The sequence below is a fragment of the Dipteris shenzhenensis genome, chromosome 11 (assembly GCF_047967505.1).
Source record: "Dipteris shenzhenensis isolate YYH24624 ecotype China chromosome 11, Dip_SZ_1.0, whole genome shotgun sequence".
NCBI classification, from domain to species: Eukaryota; Viridiplantae; Streptophyta; class Polypodiopsida; order Gleicheniales; family Dipteridaceae; genus Dipteris; species Dipteris shenzhenensis.
The window spans coordinates 39738590-39760593 of NC_141606.1; the positions used below are offsets into that span (position 1 = coordinate 39738590).

Here is a 22004-nt window from a genome sequence, read left to right on the forward strand (position 1 = left end):
GGGGTCGTGGGACAGTGTCGAAGGCCTTCCGAAAGTCTATAAAACAAGCATAGACTTTTTGGGGTCTCGACCTCGCCTCCTCAATGATAGCCCTCAAGGTGAAAATGCGGTCTAGAGTGGAGTGATGTCTCCAAAAACCTTCCTGCCCTAGAGCACGTTGCCCATGTGCCTCTGTATGGCTGATGATCTCCCTCTCCAGTATCGATCCATAGATCTTGGCCAGCGTGTGGCCAATCATGAGAGTGCAATAGTTCCCAGTATCCATGGGAGCGCCTGCCTTGTGTATCGGTACTATGGTGGTGGTACTCCATGAGGGTGGGAAGCCGTGACATATGGCGTGGTTGAACTTCTGTGCTAGTACCAGAGCCAAAACCTCCTGTCCATGATCAAAATGCTCAATCCGTAGTCCCTGATGGTCCCATGCTCTTCGGTTATGAAGCCGGCTGAGTGCAGCCCGCACATGATGTGCAGTGAACAAGTGGCAAGTGGTGGGCTAGGGCATAGTGGACATATCAGGTGGTGCCTGCATCGGGATATCATAAAAAGAGCATGCATAAGTGTGCCAAACACCTGGGTCTGTGATGGGTATAGGTGGCTTCCCCTCCGATAGAAACCCCCAGCCAATGGTGGGATCCCCCCCTCAAGATGAACTGATCACCTCGTCCATTCTATGATGAGGAAGGCCCACCGCTTACAGCGTGTCAGTTGCCATGAAATCCGTTGTGCCGCGGATGATGTCAAGTGGCCAAGGGCTTGCTCGCGTGTGAGGTGAGCTCTCATCTCTTTGCACTCATCATCATACCAAGGATTCTGTAGCATCTTCCCTAGTGAGGCACATGCAGATCAAGTCGTGGGGAAAGACCTGGTGGCTGCGTCCATGACTACTGTGGAAAGGGTGTCTGAGGCATGGGCGAGGTCTACGACATCTCCAAGTAGTAGGGCCGAAAGTCCCTTCGCCAAGTTGCTCACATAGATGGAGTCCAGGGCACGATCAAAGTGAACCTGTACATGAGTGGCCGCCGGGGGGACCCTCTCTGTGGCTGGCATAGTGGTAGAGATACAAAAGGCTAGGTACGAGTGATCAGCAACGAGTGAGGGAGCGAGCACAATAAAGTCATATATCCGTGAGGTAAAGGCCAAGGGACCCAATAGGTAGTCCACTGTGCTTGTCCCTCTGCCATGTGGGACACAAGTACGAGTGATCAGCAACGAGTGGGGGAGGGAGCACAATAAAGTCGTATATCCGTGAGGTAAAGGCCAAGGGACCCAATAGGTAGTCCACTGTGCTTGTCCCTCCGCCATGTGGGAAACAAGTGAGACCACCAGATGATGGCCATCTCTGTAGACCATTGTAAATGATCAAATCATGAACAGCCCCTAGCTCGAGTAGATGTCGTCCATACTCTTTCACATGTGGTGCAGCTGCAGAGTGTCTCACTATCCCGGAGCTTAGCTGCATTTAGTTCTAGTACTCTGAGGGAAAAGTCTAGTAGGCCCACCTGCCTATTCCCTGTGCGTGAATTGAAGTCGTCAAGAAGAAAGATGTCCCCCTGCCTGGAGAATTCAGTGATATCCTCTTGAATCGACTCATATGGACTGTGCCCTTCTGTGGTGACCTCACGTGCATAGGATAAGTATATGGAGGGAAATAACACACTGCTATGAGAATCGGTCGTGCGTCTGGTAGTTGGACTCGTATCCACATGTCATGCTCCTCTCTCTGTGCCACTAATATGAGAGGTCTCATGTGTGATCTAAAGAAGATAGCCACTCCCCCCGAACCCCACACACCAGTGTCTCTCCTCGTCTCCTTCCTATGAGATGACTCCCATGTATATCTTGTCACGGTGGGCAATCCTCTCTCGGAGCTCTCATGTGTCTCAATGTAGAAGACCATGTCTCTATCGATGTATGTCTCCAAGAAACCACCTAGATCATACCAGGGTGTGCCATTGCAATTCCACACTGCAATTCTCAATCCACTTTGTGTCCCTCTGGCCCGACACCGTCATAATTCACCCTCTTCTTTTTGTTCCTTTTCTTCCTTCTCCCCCCGGTCTTGATCTCCTCTCTCTCGGATGATCACCCTACCATCTTTGTATGCAGCCCATTTCCCTGCTTCTCTCGCTGCCATGACGTGTACCATACCTTCCCTCCGGTGTTCCCACTGTAGGAGGGTGAGGTCATCGTCCAGGTAGATCCGGTGTGTGGTCAAAAAAGTAAAAATGTTTTTCGCTAATTGCATGCTGATGGCAGGTGCATAGCTATGTACATAGCTCATAGGTGGTGGCTTTGAGCTATGGGCACCCTCATAAAGGACTCTACACCGATGATATACTTTCTTGAGATGGTAGATATGTCTACGGGGACTTTTGGGACATAATGAAGTGCAGTGTAGGTGCACCAGATAATCCAGAACATGGTATCCAGAGGGTGACGGTGTTTTGTTATGGGATGACATACACCTTTCATGGTTCTCCCGAGTCATTTCTGTATGAGGGCATGAGCTCTTTTTTTTGTCGAGGTTGTATTGTAAATCCATTGTGTCGGGACTGTGTTCACCATATGTGGCTAGCCTGAGAGCAACGAAGCACTAAATGTCGGTGGCATGCATTTGTGTGCACATAGTCAATGATTTGGGCATTAAGGGCTTTGGTATAAAGTTTGAAGGAAGGGTGGAAGAGTGGTAAAAAGGCACGTGATGACCTGGCTGGAAAAATTGGAAAGTGAGCATGTGCATGCAAGGTGGCTACGTGAGTCTAGACTTGAAGCTTTTGATCAACGAGCTGGTAAGTGCGTGAGTAAACAGCAAGAAGGGAGGCTCGGGAAGCTTGGAGAGGGACCCACACCGAATGCTGTGAGGGAGGTCCAGGATCGCGCAAGGAAAGGAGGGCTCAGACTGGGTGGAGGGAAAAAGATGGTGGGTAAGAGAGCAGTCGTGGAATTGAGCGGAGGATGCTGAAAGGAGGTACGCATTTTGGCAAAGGCTTCTGGGAGGGAGGAAAAGAACGATAAGACAAAGGGGGAGCTTGGGAGAGCGGAAGGGCTACGAGATGTAGTGAGGCTTGTGTGCAATAAGGAGCAGATGGGGATCGCGACTACAGACGGGGATGACGAGTTCTAGGAGTTTTGACTGTGGGTTTGTTGTGTGTGACGAAGTGGAGCTTACTAAAGTCCTGTGGAGTCCTGACTGTGGTCGCGATGATGCAAGCTCAAAGGAAGCTGGGGGTCGTTTGTTCTGGCACTGGGGGGCGCTAAGAGGGCGCCATCAGAAGAGGAGGACGGAGTACGTGAAGCTTGGGCTTGCAGGAGAATTCCAAAAGGAGATCGTGAGCACTCGAAGGATCATCACACAAAAAGGAGCTGCAGGAGAGTTCTTATGGGAGCTTGGCAATCACACGAGGAGAGAGCTGCGAAGGAGGTCCAGAAGGGTGAAAGGAAAAATACGGTGATCGTGGAGGGATTTTGGGCTGGCAGGGAGCATCACTACTACACAGGAGCGGGAGAATCTTGGACAGCAGGGGTGAGCTCTAAGTCGGCTGCTGCTATTGTGAAGTGGAGGACTTTGGTTGATATCACAGCGTGAGCACACATGGGATTTAGGGGATGTTTGGAAGGTCTGTAGGCAATTGGTGTTTGGTTGAGGAGCCATCGTTGTGTAGAGCGGTGTGTGAGCTCGCAGGAAGGGATCTAAAGGAGGGACTGCGCAAGAGTGGGTCGTAATGGAGGGGAGGACAACCGTGAGCAGGGGAGAGGGATACGTACGTGACGAGTGTGGATCTTGACTTCGAGTAGGAGCTCCAGAATTTAGGTGGGAGCTAGAGGGGTTATTCCACCAGATAGCCGTGAGGAGAGGCTTTTGGAGAGCGCAAAGGAATGATGGAGCTATGGGCGACAGAGTGGGAGAGATGATTGTGCAGGCTGGAGAGTCAGGAAAGAGGGATGCTTGGATGATTTGTGTGAAGGCATTGAAAGGCGACAAAGAAGGGAAACTAATAGCGAGAGGCTGGGAGTTTGATTGGAGAGCGTGTGTGCTTGTTCCAAAGGAGAAGCTACAACACTGAAGGCTCTTAATACAAGGTTGTGCTACTGTGGGGAGCAAGGGAACACAATAGATGGGAGCTTTGTGGATGAGAGTGGCGACTCCGTATGCAGCTGGTGAGCCCTGACAGTATGTGAGCTCTGTGAGCGACAAAAAGGAGAGGCTGTGATCTTTCTGGAGGCCAAGGAGACTTAGCTGTAGGTAGTCGATGATGTGGGTTGGGAGTTTCTTGGGTGCTCTGATTGCGTGAAGGCAAAAAAGAAGACGAGATACTGGCTGTGAGGAATTCTAGAGATAGCGAGCTATTATATGAGAGCTTGGTTCAATTTAGACTATAAGAATATCAATGGGAGCTTGCGGGTGGCAGGTTTCCGACAAAGAGACTGTGTTAGTGTATAGTTACATGCATGGTTTGTAAGAACATAGTGCATGCTTGGCTGGAGTAGCAAACCCGGTGCTCATGGACGATCTTGGAAAAGGCCTTGCTTGTGGCAACGGGACTATGGGCAGCAGATGGCTTAAAGTACTAGGCCTCATGCAGTCCAAAGGTGCAATTCCAAAATGAAGATGGCATACTGTTGGTCGAAGAAGGAGCTCTTGTGATTGTCGCCATACTTGATTAGGGATCTCACAAAAGAAGATAGTCTGGTTTCACAGGAGATGCCTGTGTGAAGTACTTGACTGCTTATGTTGCTCTTGATGTGGGTTCTCTCACAGAATTGTGGTGGGTTCTCAAATAGCGTTTGTTCATTTCTTTGCTCACAGACTATGGGGAAGTAGTGTTTGTGGCCAGTGTATGAATTGAGTGTAAAGGGGTATAGAGACAAGGATGTCGTATGAATGCCTTTTACCTTATGATAGTGTTATTCAGTTGTTTTAAATGTGGATGAGGGTGGCTGTGAAGGCGGATTAGGCTCTACTGCTTTTGTCCATCCACCGGGTTCCTTTCATGGTCACCCTTGTGCTCATGAGGGTCTTCCTATTCATGGCTGTTCGGAGTTTCATCACAAGTGGCCTTGTGGGTGCATCGGGCTTAGCAACTCTCCAAGCTGTCTCACATGTCAGGTTCACACCCATTTTGGTGAACAAAGCATCTGCATCCGCCATAGGAGTATCTCCTACTAAGACATTTAGGGCTTTACTGCTGGTTCTTTTATCCTCCTCTAGAGCATCTGAAATGAACTCTTTCTTGGGGACAGCGGTACCTTTCTTGACCACATCGCTCCATTCCAAGATTGCAGCCTCTCCTTTCTTGATTTTCTGAGTGAATTCAGCGTGTTTACCCTTCATAGTGTCTTGCAAGAATGCGAAGTCTTTTCTGAGTTTTTCATTCTCAGATTTCAGTTCATTTATGATCTTGCATCCTTCTTATGACGCTCCCTTTGCCCCTTTGAACTGCTTCATTTGTTCCCTAATGATGTTCAGCTCCTCGTGTAGGGATGGCTAGAGCTCCCCTTCATCTCCGTGTGTGTTTGCTTTCAATTTTGCATTCTCGTCTTGAAGACTAATCACCTGAGCTTCCAAGCTCTCTATCTTGGATGTAAGAAAACTGTTTTTCACGTCCATATCCCGCATCATATCCATCTGCATTTTCCCAATTTGTTTTGTCCATTTTGCATGCATTTCTTCTTGCCATCCCTTCATGTCGTCATTCATTTGAGCACGTATGTTTGAAAGCTCATCCTTCTTGATTTCTTTTGTAGACATTCAATTTCAGCTTACATACCTCTTTGATAGTAGATAGGCATGCTTTGACATTCCCATCCTCTACTTTCTGCCCTTTGGTCCAAATTACGCTGTATTTTCTGTCCTTGTCCCCTCTGGTTTTCTGATCGGGTGAGCTTTCCATGGCCTCTTCTTTTTCTCTGAATTTTACTAATTTTTCCTGCTCTTTGGACTGCCCACCACCTAAGGGTTGCCCATAGCAAGTCTTTCTTGATTTGATTCTTGATTCTTTGCAGGTCAGCAGCTGGTTGGAGTAGAGATATAGGGCTGGAGTCAAGGCATAAGGGCTGTAAGGGCTGTGAGCCCTGTCTTGGTTAGAGACCTCGTCCTGGCTAGACAGGGACTGGTGGCAGCCCCTTGACGTTGGCGGGCCTGGAGCAGCCTTGACCTTAGACACTAGGTACAGAAAGGGCCTAGTAGCTCGTGCGGCCTGCGTAGGCCCTTGTGGGCTGCATTGCTATTGCTGACAGAAGGCGGGGGTGGCGTGATAGAGAGGACCTGCCTTTATATAGGGCTGGGCCCTTGCCTTGATTGGAGGGCCAAGGCCCTAGAAGAGTGGGCCAAAGGGCCCCGGTTTGAGAGCCCTTATAGGGCTGGACAGCCACAGATTGGTTGGCCAGAATGGGCAGGCTGGTCGGTTTTTCCAGCAAGCCCTTGGGGGCTATAAAAGGAGGGCCTCCAGGCCCTCGTTCCACATTCTCTAGAGCAGCAAGCAGGAGCAGCAGGAGCAGCAAAGACCAGCAATTGTGGAGCCTATTCTGGAGGACCAAGAAGGCTGACGAAGCTGCAGACCTAGCTCAAGGTGCTGCCCACCTAAGCTGATACACAGGCAGTAAGGTGGAGAGGATCATTCTAGACAGAAAGTCTACAGACGCTTGAGGTGAGCATGCGGGCTCGAGTCTAGAGATAGCCGGCAAATAGGAGGACGACCCTGTGGTAAGATCAGAGGACCACACCATTGGTGGGACTATGGATCTTAGCTTTGGACGGAAATATATTATTATTTTGGTGGTTTCTATATCTGGCTGGTTCATTGTCTATTGATGAGTCTGCACATCTATCCGATGCACATTAAGTTAAGAAGTTTGCGATTCCACACCCCACACCACACTGCGTGAGCTCTTGGGCTATTCTATCAGTCTTCCATTGTGCATACCCTCGGTTGGTCGATTTCTAACACAAAGGGGACGCAAAAAGAAAGAAAGATGTATGAAGGTCCGCAGAAGGACTCACGGGCCTATGGAACAAACTACAGTGCAGAAAAAAGAAAACTCATACAAACCTCAATGGGCTGGGGCACATAGTGTAGGTCATCTTCTCCCGGTCGTATTGATGCCCTCTGGGCCTTGGTATGTGCCATGTAGCTTTAGTTATTGGCACTTAGGTCACCTAGTACTTTTAGTGTCTTATGACACCTAATACTAGTGGTACCACTAGGACACTAGGTCCTAGGGTTCTCTTTTATAGTACCTTGTACTTTCATTTTCATTCTAGTTGTTGATGTGACGGCTTTCACTTCTTGCTCCACTTTTGCATCCTTTTGCTTCCGTGAGCCTATAGTGGTATCAGAGCACTTCCTTCCCGGACTTGCTCCCTACTCCCAACCTCCTGCTTCCAACTCCAACACCCGCATTTCTACTCCATCGCCAAGCTTCAGCTCCCGGACGTCCGCACAACTTCATCGCGACATGTTCGTCCGTACAGTCCGTACAACTGCACCGATTCCGTACACCTGTGCGTCAGCTCATCCGTACAATCGTACGGAATTCTGTACTACATCAAATTTCCGTACTGTGTCATATTTCTGTACTGCGTGTCCGTACATTCTATACTTCGACGCCCACACATTTCCATACTTCGACATCCATACATTTTCATACAGTCGTCCGTACACTGTACGGATTCCGTACAGTTTTGTACTTGTAGGATTTTTTGGAGGCTGAAGGTACCCGGTGTCCGTCATTTGCACGCAGAGTTCATTTGCAAGCTAAGTTGTGCATCAGCCATTGTTTGGCTTCGATTTTGGGAGCAGACATTGCGGTCGATCTGCAATTTTTGGTGACATTTAGGGCTTTTGCATTTGGGCTACCATTTTGCAGGTAGATTGCAGATTTGTAGACAATTTGGGGATTTTCCTGAATTTGCCCTATTTTTGGCTCAGTTTTGCTCTACAAATTGGGACTTTTGGGTCTATTGCAGGCAGATTGCACGATACTTTCAGATTTGCAATGAAATTGGCAAGAAATTGTAGGCCATTTGATCACATTTGCAAATTACAGCTTAATTTGGGGCTTTTTCAGATTTGGACAGCAAGTCCTATTTTTTTGCAGTTACAAGCCTTGAGGCTATCTTTTGGGTCACTTTGTCAGTGCATTTTTGGCTTGTCCTATTTGCAATGGCTGGCAACAATCATGATTTATTTGGCATTCTTCGTGAAGATGATAAGTTGAATGGCACCAACTATCCGATGTGGTCTTATCTCATGAAACATGTTCTTGTTGCAAGACATTTTTGGAACAATGCTGCAGTGGCTGCCCCTAATGCTGGTCCCTCTGCAGAGAGGACTCCTCCTGATGCTTTATCCTCTAGCACCCCTGTTGCTGCTCCTCCAACTAAGGAACAAACAAGATGGAATGCAAGAGATGCAAATGCACATTCCTACATTTCTTTATCATGCAAGAGAATCATTATTCCACACATCCGGTCATGCAGGACAGCAAAGGATGCTTGGGACAAATTGGCTTCTCTTTAATGAGGCAAGTGTTGCATATTTAAGAAGGCAATTGTAGGAAGTCAGCATGAATGAAGGTGACTCTATGGATGCATACTTGACCAAGGTCAACAACCTCATGGAACAACTTGCCAATATTGATGAGGTGGTGCCAAATTCTCAGCTTGTCAGTACCACATTGAATGGGCTGCCAAATACATATCAAGGGTTTGCTACAACCCTTCAACTAGTCGCCATGGGTAATCCAGACCACTACTCCTTTGATCAGTTAGTCACTTTGCTTTTGCAGGAAGAGCAAAGTCGTGCTAATAGGCAAGCTAACTATTCCTGATCATGCATTTGCTTCACAGCAGACAGGAAAAGGCAAGGCCTTCAAGTCCATGGGCAAGCCTAAATATGCGCCTAACAGTGGCAATTCCTCCAATGTATCTCAAAATACAACAGATAAGTCAAAGAAGAAAAGATGCAACTATTGTCACAAGCCAAGGCATGAAATTTCAGAATGCAGGAAGCGCATTGCTTCGGAGAAAAAGAAAGCAGGATTGACAATAAATGCCTCACATGCAATTGAATCCCATGAGCCAACAGATGCCTCACATGCACATGCTCTCCAAGATGATTGGGCATGGGCTGTCCATTGCTCCCTTGATCCCTCCAAAGTTGATGCATTCTTTACTGCTAATGATGCTCAGTCTTGGTATTTTGATAGTGGTGCTTCCAAGCACATAACCTCTTGCAAATAGTTGTTCCATTCCTTGGCTAATGCTCCTCGAGGGGGGACTGTCACATGTGCTAATAATGCTTCCTATGCTGTAAAAGGATTGGAGATGTGCAGCTCACATCCATTTCAAGCCATCCTGTCACTTTGACACATGTTCTTTTTGTGCCTAGAATTGAAGTCAACTTGATTTCAATTTCAGCAATTGCCACTTCAGGTTTCAGAGTGATATTTGATGGATACAGATGCTTAGTATATGATCTTCGTGATGGCAATGCCATAGTTCTCACTGGCACTTTGCAAAAGGGGCTTTATCACCTTGATCATCACTCAGCTGCATTTTCTATTGAAGCATTTGCTATTTCAGATTCACAGCTTGTTGAAACTCATCTTTGGCATGAGAGAATGGGTCATCTCAATTAAAGAGCTCTTGCCAAGTTACATTCATAGGGCATGGCAAATGATGTACCTCAAACTCACACAGTTTCCAAACATGTGTGTGAGGGTTGTCTTTTGGGTAAGATGCATCAGTTTCCTTTTCAAAAGAATTGTCTAAAATTCTCACAAAGGAAATTGCAGCTAGTGCACAATGATGTCTGTGGCCCAATGAGGATAAATGCCATTGGAGGGTACAAATATTTCATGACTCTAACTGATGACTTCACAATATATTGCTGAGTATATGCTTATCTGAAGTGTTCTCATGCTTTCAGAGGTGGCTGAATATGGTTGAGAATGAATCAGGATGCAAGCTTGTCACCCTCAACACAGATAGGGGGGGAGAGTATATGTCAAAGAAGTTTGATGCATTTTTTACTTCACGGGGCATTGTTCACTCATGCACTACTCCTTACACTCCTCAGCATAATCCTGTTCCTGAAAGAAAGAACAGGTCCACTATGGAGATGGCCAGATGCATGCTTAAGGCCGAGTCCTTGCCCAATAAATTTTGGCTTGATGCAGTGATGTGTGCCAACTATGTGCTTTATAGATCACCTACAAGGGCATTGAGGACTATTACACCTTATGAAGCATGGAAAGGCAGGAAGCCTTCACTTTCAAACATGAGAGTTTTTGGGTCTCCTGCATATGTCCATGTACCATCTCAGCTGAGACATAAGCTTGATGATAAGGCAATCAAATGCATATTTATTGGTTACAGCCAGGAGAGCAGAGGGTATCAGTTGTACCAACCAAATATGGGGAAGATTATTGTCAGTAGAGATGTAATCTTTGCTGAACATTCAGCTTCTCCTCTTGTGGACTGCAAAGATAAGCCAGAAGTTGACATGTTTGATGCTTTTGACTCTTGGTTATCTCTTCTTCCCTTAGAGGGGGACTTTGACCAGCAACATGAGCCTCCTACAGACCCTCCAACAAGCAATGATCAGCCAGCACCCCATGCTGATTTGCGGGTTCCTCTTGCAGCACAAAATGATCCCACTATTCATGATGCAGTGATTGAAGAAAGAGCTGTCGATAGACAGCAAAGGCAAGTTCCCAGATGGCTTCTTGACACATTGAGGGACAGTAAACAAGATCAGGGAATAGATAGATGCATGGTCACTTTCTTGAGTTTGCACTCCTTGCTACAGCTTGCAATGAAGAGCCTTTGTGCCATAAAGATGCTTTTGACAGCAAAGAGTGGATGGATGCAATGAGAGCTGAGCTACAATCTATTGCCAAAAATGACACATGGGAATTAGTAGATCTACCTCCAGGCAAGCATGCCATTGGTACCCGGTGGGTCTACAAATTAAAAAGGAAATCTAATGGCAGCATAGATCGACACAAAGCCCATCTTGTTGCAAAAGGATATGCCCAACAATAAGGCATTGATTTTAGGAGACCTTTGCTCCCACTTCTAGGATTACTACTATCAGATGTGTCATTGCCATTGCAGCCCATCACCATTGGCAAGTGCACCAGCTTGACATCAAGACTGCATTTCTTCATGGGGATCTGCAGGAAGAAGTTTATATGACACAACCTCCTGGCTTTGAGGTTGTTGGCTCTGAAAACAAGGTATGCCAGCTGAGAAAAGCCCTTTATGGTTTGAAGCAGGCACCCAAGGCATGGTATGCTGAAATTCATGCACACTTACTGTCCCTTGGTTTTCAGAATAGCCCCACAGAGCCCACTCTTTATGTCCGTGGAAGTGGATCTGATTTTTTAGAGCTGATTTTATATGTGGATGACATGCTGATCTCGGGCCTTGATACTCAGCATATTGCAGCCTTCAAGGCTGATTTGCAGCAAGCTTTTGAAATGTCAGACACGGGACAGCTGCACTATTATTTGGGCATTCAGTTTGCTCATGTTGAGGGGGGTATTAGGATGTCACAGTCCAAGTATAATGGACAGCTCCTTGATCGTTTTCAGTTTGAGGATTGCAAGCCAATCTCTACTCCAGTGGACCCTGGCTTCAAATTTTCAGCTCATGATGGGAGCCCACCATGTGATATCACTCTTTACCAGCACGCTGTTGGATGGCTCATTTACTTATGCCACACCAGACCTGACTATGCAATATCCCAGCTCAGCAGGTTCATGCACATGCCCAATTCATAGCATTGGTAGGCAATGAAGAGAGTCTTCAGATATCTCGGAGGCACTTAGGATTTAGCCCTCTTCTATGGTGATTAGAGTTCACTTACCATGCATGCTTACACAAATAGTGACTGGGCAGGTTGTTCTGACACTAGAGTGTCACATACCGGCAACTTTTTTTTGCTTGGTAGTTCATACATCTCTTGGCTCAGCAAGAAGCAACCAACAGTTGCCACATCCAGCTGTGAGGCTGAGTACAAGGCAACCTTCACCGCGACAATAACCCACTCGCCTCTCTCTCTCTCTCTCTCTCTCTCTCTCTCTCTCTCTCTCTCTCTCTCTCACAGAGGGACGCAAAGACTACTCACAAGACGAAGAGCGACCAGAGCACACTCTATTAAGTCCGGCCTATCACAGCTTTCCTTAGGGGTGACCGACAGAGACGAGGGGTCACTCTAGACATAGCTTAGCGGGTTCAGAGATCGAGGAGACTGTGTCCCCTGCCTCACAGCTCGTTGGAGCGCGACCATGGTACTGGTTTTCGGCTTTTGATTTTTAGCTCTCAGTTTGTATTTGATTTTGATTTTGCTTGAGCTCTTGAGATCTTGAGCTCATTAGATCAGCATAGTTTAGTACTCAGCAAGGGCCCTATGTGTAGGCTCACGGAAGCAAAAGGATGCAAAAGAGTGGAGCAAGAAGTGGAAGCCGTCACATCAACAACTAGAATGAAAATGAAAGTACAAGGTACTATAAAAGATAACCCTAAAGCTACATGGCACATACCAGGGCCCAGAGGGCAGATGACCTACAAACCCCCCTCCATGGTATGGGCTGAAGTATTCTGAAAACTTCTTAGAATACCTGGTATTTTCTAGTCATGGTGGCACATGTTCCTCCAAAGGGATATAGCCACCTATGAATGTACAAGGTATGCTAGATCATGTAACAAAGGGAACTAAGTGTAAAGCTTGTCGAAAGACTTCGAACTTGGGACAAGGAAGTGCCTTTGTAAACATATCAGCTATGTTGTCCTCTGTGGGAAGGTAGGACAACTCTATGTCTCCTGTTGACAACCGCTCTTGAACATGATGATAGTGAACTTCAATGTGCTTGGTACGCGCATGAAACACTAGACTATGGGCAATGGCCAAAGCACTCTGGCTATCAGTGTAGACCATAGTGGAGGATGCTTGGCGAATACCAAGATCTGTAAGTAACTGGAGATCAATAGGGCCAATGGGGTCTTCTATCAAAGACTACACGTTGTAGTGCTACAAAAGATCTCTCAACGGCGTATTTCTAATTTTATGTGCTCATCATCAATCTTGCTAGGGAGTGAACCTGCAACTGTGTCCTCAGACCATGCTGCCCAAATACATGCCCAAATACATTGTGCAAGCTCATGGAACCTTTCTCTTCTCCCTAATGTGCTAATACGTTTAGCCTATGAGAATGGTATGGTGTTCATCCTCAAAAACTTGTGATGGGCATATTTTACCAAACTCTGTCCGCTCTTGATACATTATCCCATCTACCAGTTTCCATCTGGAGAGAGAGAGAGAGAGAGAGAGAGAGAGAGAGAGAAGAAAGAAAGAATTTTATTAGAGTCTTTGGAAGACCGATGCGTATATGAGACTGAAAGAAAACCTGATACAAATCACAGTAAGGGTGGAGCTACTGAAACGAGCATCATCACCCGTGCTGAATCCTAAGTCTGATCATACATAATCAAATACATCTGGATGTAACAATGAAAAGAAAAGGACTCGAGCGGAGCGGAATCCTCCGTATGTCATGTCCCCCTGGCTGGTGCATAGCTGGTGATGGGACGCTGGTGCCCGTCAAGGGGTGCCGTGCGTCTCGGTCTCCTGGACGAGGCTCGATGCAAGACCAGAGCCACCGTGACTCCCGTGGGACGTATCCCGGGTCTAAACAATGATGGGAGGTCTCCCACAATGATCTGTGTCCCCTCGATGTCTCGTGTATCGTGCTGCGATCTCTGGGAGGTGTCTGATGATGTGACCAAGCCCCGTCGCCTGAGTAAGTACTCTCTATGTCGGATTCCCTCGTGAATGAAGGCTGCGAGGCATCTCTAATCTGGGTAGGCGAGGAATCTCGAAAGGAGCCCGGAGCCGTCTCTGAAGAGGCAGTGGTAGCGACCTCGGATCTCGTAGTACATTGGGCACCTGAAAATAAAATGCTCCTCCGACTCAACCTCCTGACAGTCACACAGTATGCATAAGCGATGCTCCCTAGGAATCCCCTCTGCTCTTCCGCTCTCTATGCGGAGGCGGTGTGATGATACCCGAAACTGTCTGATGGAGATCCGTAGTGAGTGAGGCATATGAAGCTCAGTGTACCCCGGTGGTGTGATGAATCCCTCCTCCGAAATGTGAAGACAGTAATCTATGTAGAAACTCAGCTTCACTGAAAGCTCCCTTGGCTCCAACCAGGTCCTAAAGGTGTGTAGCTGCAGGAGATCCTCTCGAATAACCCGGTTGGTATGTGGCCCAATCGAGATGGTGGGTGGGAGTACCAGAGGGGCATCTAAACTGTACTGAAAAGGAGGTATCCTATCAATGTGGAACCCTAGTCTCACAAACCATCTATGAGTCCGTGCATACCAGCATCGCTCGTCTCCCTCTACTGCCAACCTCATGGAGGAATCGAGAGCCAACCATGGCAACCTCTGTCTCCCTGATGTGCAGTCCCCATATGATCTAACCCGGTGTAGATATGTGATGGTCTGAAAGGTTGCATCGAGCTGGAGTGGAGAAGCACCAAACTCGGCCTGAATGATGTGATGTGGTACAGACGGTTTCCCCCGGATCATCCGTGAGAGCATGAGGATCTGCAAGCGCTCCACCCGTGTCCACTCTATCTCTAACATGTCAAGCCCCCAACAAGGGCTACCATACATACCGGCTGGTCGGACCAAGGAGTCGAAGAGAAGAGCCTTGGTCTGAGGGTCCTAGAAGTGGGAGTGAAAGCACTGTCTCTCTAGCCGAGCCAGTGAGGCATATCCCTTGCTCAATCTGGCCTGCATCGCTGGTCTCATCGTGAAGATCAGGCCGGAGAAGATAACCCCCAAGTAAGTGTATGAGGATACGATCTCAACTGGTGACCCACCCAAAGTAAAAGTAAACTGTTGTTTGCTCGAGAGGTGTTAAAGATCATGACCTTGGTCTTGCCAAGGTTGACCTCCAAATCATGGGATAAACAAAAAGCCTGCAGTGCATCCAGGTGTCGCTGGAGCCCCTCGGGTGTGGACGACAAGAGTACCACATCATCTGCATAAAGAAGAATCCTAATGATGATCCCGGCAAGTGAGCAACCGGTCCCTCCGAACGTCCCCATGAAAGTCTCAAGCTCATCGATGTAGGAGCCAAACAGGGTCGGTGATCTCCTCTGTCCACCCTACGCCTGTACGAACTCGGCCTAAGACTCTCTCATACAGTGCCATGACTGCCCAGATGATCTCCTGATCAAATCCTAGTGTCTGTAGGCATGCGATAAGACGAGCTCGAGGTACTGTGTCAAAGGCTTTGCGGAAATCCACAAAGCAACAGTATACCCTCTCCTTCCGTGATCTGGCCTCCTCAATGACACTCCTAAGTGTGAGTATGTGATCCATAGTCCCATGGTCTCACCTGAAACCAGCCTGACCCTCTGCTCTGAGCCCTCTCATCTCTACGAACAAGCTGACTGATGCATCCAATACAGCTGCATAGATCTTGGACATCACATGTCCAATCATGATAGTCCTGTAGTTACTCGGGTCCATGGGATCCCCTACCTTGTGGATGGGGGTGATGGTGTTGAGTGTCCAAGTGCGGGGGAAGCCAAGGCAAACAGCGTCATTGAATAGCTTTGCTAGGATCGGGGCTAACGTGTCGATCCCATATGCGATAAACTCAGTGCATAGCCCCTCGTGATCCTTAGCTCGGCCATTGTGCAGTTTCAATGTCGCGTCCTTGACTCCCCCTCTAGTGAACAACGTGCAAGTGGTGGGACAAGGTGTGTGTATGAGGTCTGGAGTGGGCTGGTGTGGGACATCATATAGATGGTGTGCATACGTGTGCCAGACTCTCGTGTCGGTGAGGGGTGATGGGGACCTACACTCAAGGAATCTCCGCCAAAAATCCTTAGAGTTGTTGCTGTACAAAATGTGCAGCAGCTCCTCCTCATTTTGACGAAGAAAAGCCTGCTTCTTCCGGCGTACGAGACGTCGGTACTTGCGTACCGTGTCTGGTGTGTTCGGGAGGTGACATCTGGTTTCAAGTCGGAGCTGTCGGCGATAAGCCTTGCACTCCGTATCGTACCAATTGTTGTAAGGTACAGAACCAAGAGGTGGTGGTCTAGTGGACCACACGGGCAGAGGGGTATGATGCGAGCAGGGCTACAAGCACTAAGGTGGAAAAGCGAAAGAGAAAATATATTAAGGTATTGGAAACCGATTGTAAAGAATATTAGTCCTTGAATATACATAGATCAAATCTTGCTCTTCTAATTGCTAATAAGTTGTGAACATAGGAATGTAGGAATGTAGGTTACTGAATTGAATTGACAATACAGTACACAGAAATATACCTGCTTATGAAAGCAAAGCTCTTCCTTCCCTTATCTGACTTCAAAACCCTGGTATCATGCCCTGCAAACAAAAAATCAGTGGCAGACAATAATAAGAATTCCATTAGAAGTATAGGATCCCTCAGGATGTAATAAAATTTCACTGGAGTTCTATATACTATTCTCTGAGAAATAAACAATCAACTGGTCCCACACATATTCATGTTTCAGTAAATGTATTAACTTAAAAGAATTCAATCAAATTCTAGAAATACTGTTTGTATCACTCACTTGATGAATCTGCATCTTCTGATTGAATTTTCCGGAGACAATGTAAGCCATTTCTTCCAGTCCACTTACAAGATAGGCCCTGCCACTCTCTTCAACCATGCGCCGTGTAGGGTGGGATGATTCATCCAAGACAACAGAAAGTCTATCTGGTCGTTGAAGCAGCTGCTGGAAAGTCGGTTGTAGTTCGTAACATTGCTCAAAAAGTGAGCGCCTGCAGAAGACATATAAACCCAAGCGTGCTCGGGACATAGCAACAACCAGCCTACGGACATCCCTAAGGTGTCCAACAATACGAGTTCGTACTAAAGACAGGAGAATATAGTCATTTTGCTGCCCTTGAAATTTATCAACAGTCGCAACCTGCACAAATCAGCAAAGGTGTTAGGCTCTGATACGAGTTAAGAATGACTGGCACAAAGCATCCAGACACAAAATTTAAGTCAATGCCCATTATTTTGTGTGGTGCAATGAAAGAAAACAGCAGGATTGTTAAACCATTACACATACTATTCACCAGAAGAAGTTCGAAATGTTTTGCAGTATGTTCTGCAAAAGGATGCAGGTGTACTCACTTTACTTGGGCGACCAAAGAGAGGGTGTTTGGCACAACGTCTCTCAATCACATCCCGAATAAGGTGCTTTTGTCCATTATATGTACTCAAAATAGATATCTTGCTTGCAGGATATCCCAGTAACCGCATGTATTGATAAACACTCACAATGTATTCTGCTTCTCCAAGGTTTTGATAAAACCATGGGCTAGGTTCAGATTCACCATGGCCTCCATAATCTGGCACATCAATGAGCTGATACTCATATCCAAATCCTGCATTTGCTAAATGAAACACCTGTTCTTCCTTCACATATGATAAATCTCCCAAATCTCGATACCTCCAGTTATAGAGCTTTGCAATGCTTGGCCTTGCCCGTCCTTGAGCATTAAGTTCCACATATGGCACTCCAAGCCGTACAAATCTTGTAAACAAACTCTGATCCATGTGACTATATTTTTGAAAGGCCATATTTTTTACTACGGGAGGCAATTGATGATGATCACCTATTAAAATACATCTCTTCAGCCTAGAAAGCCCATCTTCTTGTCTCTGCAATAGCATTGGTATAAAAGTCTCAATCTCCAGAATCTGAGCACTCTCCTCCATCAGGAGGTTGTCAAACTTGAAACCCAGACGAAGAAAGTCCCTCCTTTTCAATGCTGCATGCGTGCAAGTCATAGCCACTATCTTTGCCTGCTTAGTCATCAAATAGTTTGCCCTATCAGCCGTCGATTTAAGAAGCTCGAAGGCTCGGCATTCTTCAAGTTCTTGAAACATAGTGGTTAAGTGACGGAAGCAACCTTTTGCTGCCCGCATGTCTCGCTCAAAAGAACCACCAGTAAAGACAGGCTCAGGTGTATTTGAAAAAAATTCTTTGAATGGGAATTTATCTCTAACAATGTTTGGCTTATCTTGGTTTCCTTCACAAGAAGCAAGAAATTGTTCCCAGCGTGAATAGACATGCAATAACCAGAAGTGAGCAGCAGTCTCACACGTATAGCCTACGTCTTCTGGAATCTGGAGAGTTCTGGCCAGGCGTTCAACTTCTGCGAGCAATTCCAGACGCCTGGCAAGCATAGCATTTACTCTACCTTGACGACTAAATTCCTGTTCTGTTTCAAGTTCCTGTTCTCCTTGCCCCAGTCGCAGTAGGTATCGCGCAGGCACATCTCTCTACATATCACAAGCCTGATACTGTTAGAAAATTCACAAAATGGCATTCCTAGCTCAAATATACGAGATCAAAACAGGAAAGAAGGATTCAGGAATCCAAATATAGATAGCTGATGTCAGATGTAAGACCATGGCAATTCCTACACACTGAAATCTAAAGATCTTTGAATCTAGGGCATACCAAGCGCCCACACACATTTATCCTAAACCATTCATTCCCACACATGTACAGATTTCTATAAAAATATGAGAAGAACACGACCAGTACTAAAGAGAGCTGTGTTTGCACTCCTGTGCACATATTCATACATGGGTGGAACTCCAAAAGATGTGAGACTCCAGGTCAAAGAATAACCACCATGGTGAGTTGAAAGGAAAAAAATAGAGCACAGACAAGATACATTACCAGAGGGGACAATCAATTTGAATGCTGTGTAAGAAACATGCACTGTGAGAATGAAGACAAAAGATAGGACAGGAGCACAACCTAAAACCTCTGAACAAGTTGTATTCAGATGGCCTATGAACACGTTGTATTCACAGCTCAGATGAGCATGAAATCAGATGGCTGAAGTAAATCTCATTACACCAACCAAAGAGAGGGTTCAGATAATTTTAAAAACTTCACTAAGTAGCTTGGTTGGATCTTTGGCTTCAATAACTCTATTCAAGGCCAGCTATTTAGAAGTGGGAACCAAAAAGAGCAAGCCTTCATACCATTATCCCATATGCACAACCCTATTATAGAGTTGAAAACAAAAAGTATACTAAAAACCAGGTATCTAATGCCTATCAATTGAATGCTGGCTGAAGAGATTTTCTCTGTCCTTCATTAACCTTAATCTAAATCAAAACAGCCAACTCACCAAGCGCCAAAAGTTCAACACGTTATTTCACTACCCACAAACTGAGGTTCAACAGTAAAGAGGGATATGTGTTTCCAGAATCATGCCTAGTGTAGAGCAATCCTGCCTGAAACTTGCCTGCCAGTCACTCGCAGGTCCCCTCTCTCACCGTATTCGCTGATGTATATTTCAAGAGCTGGACCAGGTACTTTCAACCATTACTTCCCTAGATCCATGGAGTATTCCCCACCCGTTGGTTAGAAATTCTACTTGGAGGCCCTCTCAAACCTTGGCTTTTCCATTCTATAGCTTCTTAGTGGGAAGGCTGTGGTGAAGAGCGTGGACATGGTGGGACGAGAAATATCCTCTAGCAAAAGCAAAGTAAGGTTATAGGAAGATCGTAAAGTGTGTCCACGTAAACTTTCCAAAATCTAGGGTCCATGATAGGACATGGTGATCCTTTCCTATAGATTCATTCAGAATTCTTTGGAATTACTGCTATACAAGGCATTTAAGATCTCTTGTTCATCGCGGACAAGTCATTTCTTCTATCGTACCAAGCATCAATACTCTTTCCCAGTCTGTCCCTGGTCGTGGTTCCTTGATTGGTCTCAAGAGGTACCATTATTGCTTTTGCACTCGTCATCTGAGATACAGACCCTTGTGATGGCTTTCGTATGTTTTTTATTGTGAAGGAAAGGAGTGTTGTGCTGCAATGTGGATACAGTTAGTGAGGAGAAGACCTTTGGCATCTATCTAGTTGCTCTCTATCTGCTCTAGATGAGTAGTGACATAACTACCATAGACGTGGTCTCACAAATGGTCAAAATCGTCTTAGCAATATGTGGACACGGCAGACCAATGGGTGTTCTGTATGGATTGGGGGAGTCTGTGATCAAGCGATCGAAGATCTTTGCCAGTGTGTCCCTAGTCTTGGTATTGAAGTCCCAATGAGTAAGACCTCACCCAGTTATCTGTATCTCTGGAAGTCCTCATACAGTACCAGAAAAGGTGACACCTGCCCTCTCCCTGAGGCAGTCCTGGCATAATCAGATCATCTGTAGCAGTAATTGTGACATGTGCCTATAGATGGGATCAAAAGAGAACTGCCATCCCTCTTGATCCTCGCACCACCCATCTGTGCAGATCTCTGATCGGCATGTGGGCTGTCATGTGCACCCATGTACTATGGGTAGTCCTCTCTTTGGGCTCTGGTGTGTCTCAATATACACTATGAGACCCTTTCCCAGGAAGGTCTCAGCAAAAACTGTCTGGCAAGGACCACAAAGTCTCATTCCAAAAAGCAAATGACAAAGCACCAGTGGTCCCACAAGCTGTGTACCTATAATTTGAGGAGGCGGGAAGGCTTTCCTATCTTGGCTAACAATCGTTCCATCTCTATACACATAGCATTTTCTATTTTCCAAGGAAGTGCTCCCAAAAGAAATGATGTCCCCCCTCTATCTTCCAAGTCCCCTTGGACCAATGTGTTAGCACACAGCCCAACGGCGGGTCGTTTGTTGCCTGCATACAGCAGAGTTTCTGGGAGGCTATGCCTCTTCACCCCTCCCACCAATTTCTTCTATAGGCCACCTCTTCTCTATGAGCCATGTTCCCTTCCTTAAAATTCTTCCCTTCACTCTACTTTGCTTTGGGACCCAAACTTGGCTGAAGGTCTCCTGGCTGCCGCTAGCAGCAAGAAAGCCTGTGGAGTATTCTTTCTTGACAAGCCTGCCCCCTGGGCTTGGTTTTTCTTCCTTTTGTCTCTGTTATCCCCCCTGTTGATTCAATGCACGGACAGGAAATAAGCAGGTAGGCCTGCTTGGCTTCACCGATGACAGAGATCCACATATAGTCCCAGAGCTAGATGCACGAAAGCTCGGGATATTGAGGCACTCTACAGATGCCCCACAGGTGACAGGATATGGACGACATCTGCTTGAGCTAGGGGCAGTCTACGACATGATCATTTATAATGGTCTTCAGAGATGGCCATCATCTAGAGGACTCACCTGCTTCCCACATGGCGGTGGGTCTAGTACAGTGGACTATCTACTAGGCCCACTAGACTTTGTCTCATGGATACACGACTTTGTCATACCCCCCCGCCCCCCCCCCCAACCCCAACTCGGAGCTGACCACTCATACTTGGCCTTCCATATCTCTACCACTATGCCAGCCACAGGAAGAGCCCCCCTGTGCCTACACTCATAAACCCCATTTGACCGTGCCCTTGATCCAGTATATGTGAGTCACTTGGCTAGGGAGCTCCCGGCTCTACTTGGAGATGATGTAGACCTCAACAACGCCTCCGACACCCTTGTCTCTGTGGTAAAGGACGCTACTACCAGATCACTTCCTACGACCCGACCCATGTGGTTCTAAGACGGGAAGATGTCCTAGAACCCTTAGTTTGACAACGAGTGCAGAGAGGCAAGAACCCACCTGACAAGAGAGCGGGCTTTGGGCCACCTAAGACCACCTGAGACACAAAGGATTTTCTGACAGTTGACACGTCGTAAGAGGCAGGCCTTCCTCACACATAGGATGGACGAGATTGTCAGATCTTTTTAAGAAGAAGACCCGACCACATGATGGGGATTTCTATGAGAGGGAAAGCCACCTATTCCCATCACCGATCCACATGTGTGGCACACGTATGTATGTTCCCTATATGATATGCCTAGATGCAGACACCACCGGATATGTCCGCTATGCCCAGGCCCACTACTTGCCACTTGTTCACCACACAGAATGTATGGGCTGTACTTCGCAGATTACATAATCGGAGAATGCGGGACCAGGG

At 46.8% G+C, this 22004-nt stretch overlaps 1 protein-coding gene across 2 annotated transcripts in view; it reads right to left on the minus strand.

Annotated features, from left to right (window-relative positions):
* Positions 1–22004, minus strand: part of EMB2765 (P-loop containing nucleoside triphosphate hydrolases superfamily protein) — a 73600-nt gene that overhangs the window by 12499 nt on the left and 39097 nt on the right. For both annotated transcript variants that reach the window (XM_087381244.1, XM_087381243.1), the window contains 3 exons: positions 17199–18353; positions 16627–16986; positions 16357–16417 (listed from right to left, as the gene is read on the minus strand). In XM_087381244.1, coding sequence (XP_087237370.1) covers positions 16397–16417; positions 16627–16986; positions 17199–18353 — 1536 coding nt within the window. In that variant the 3' untranslated portion in view covers positions 16357–16396. The remainder of the gene's footprint in view (positions 1–16356; positions 16418–16626; positions 16987–17198; positions 18354–22004) is intronic.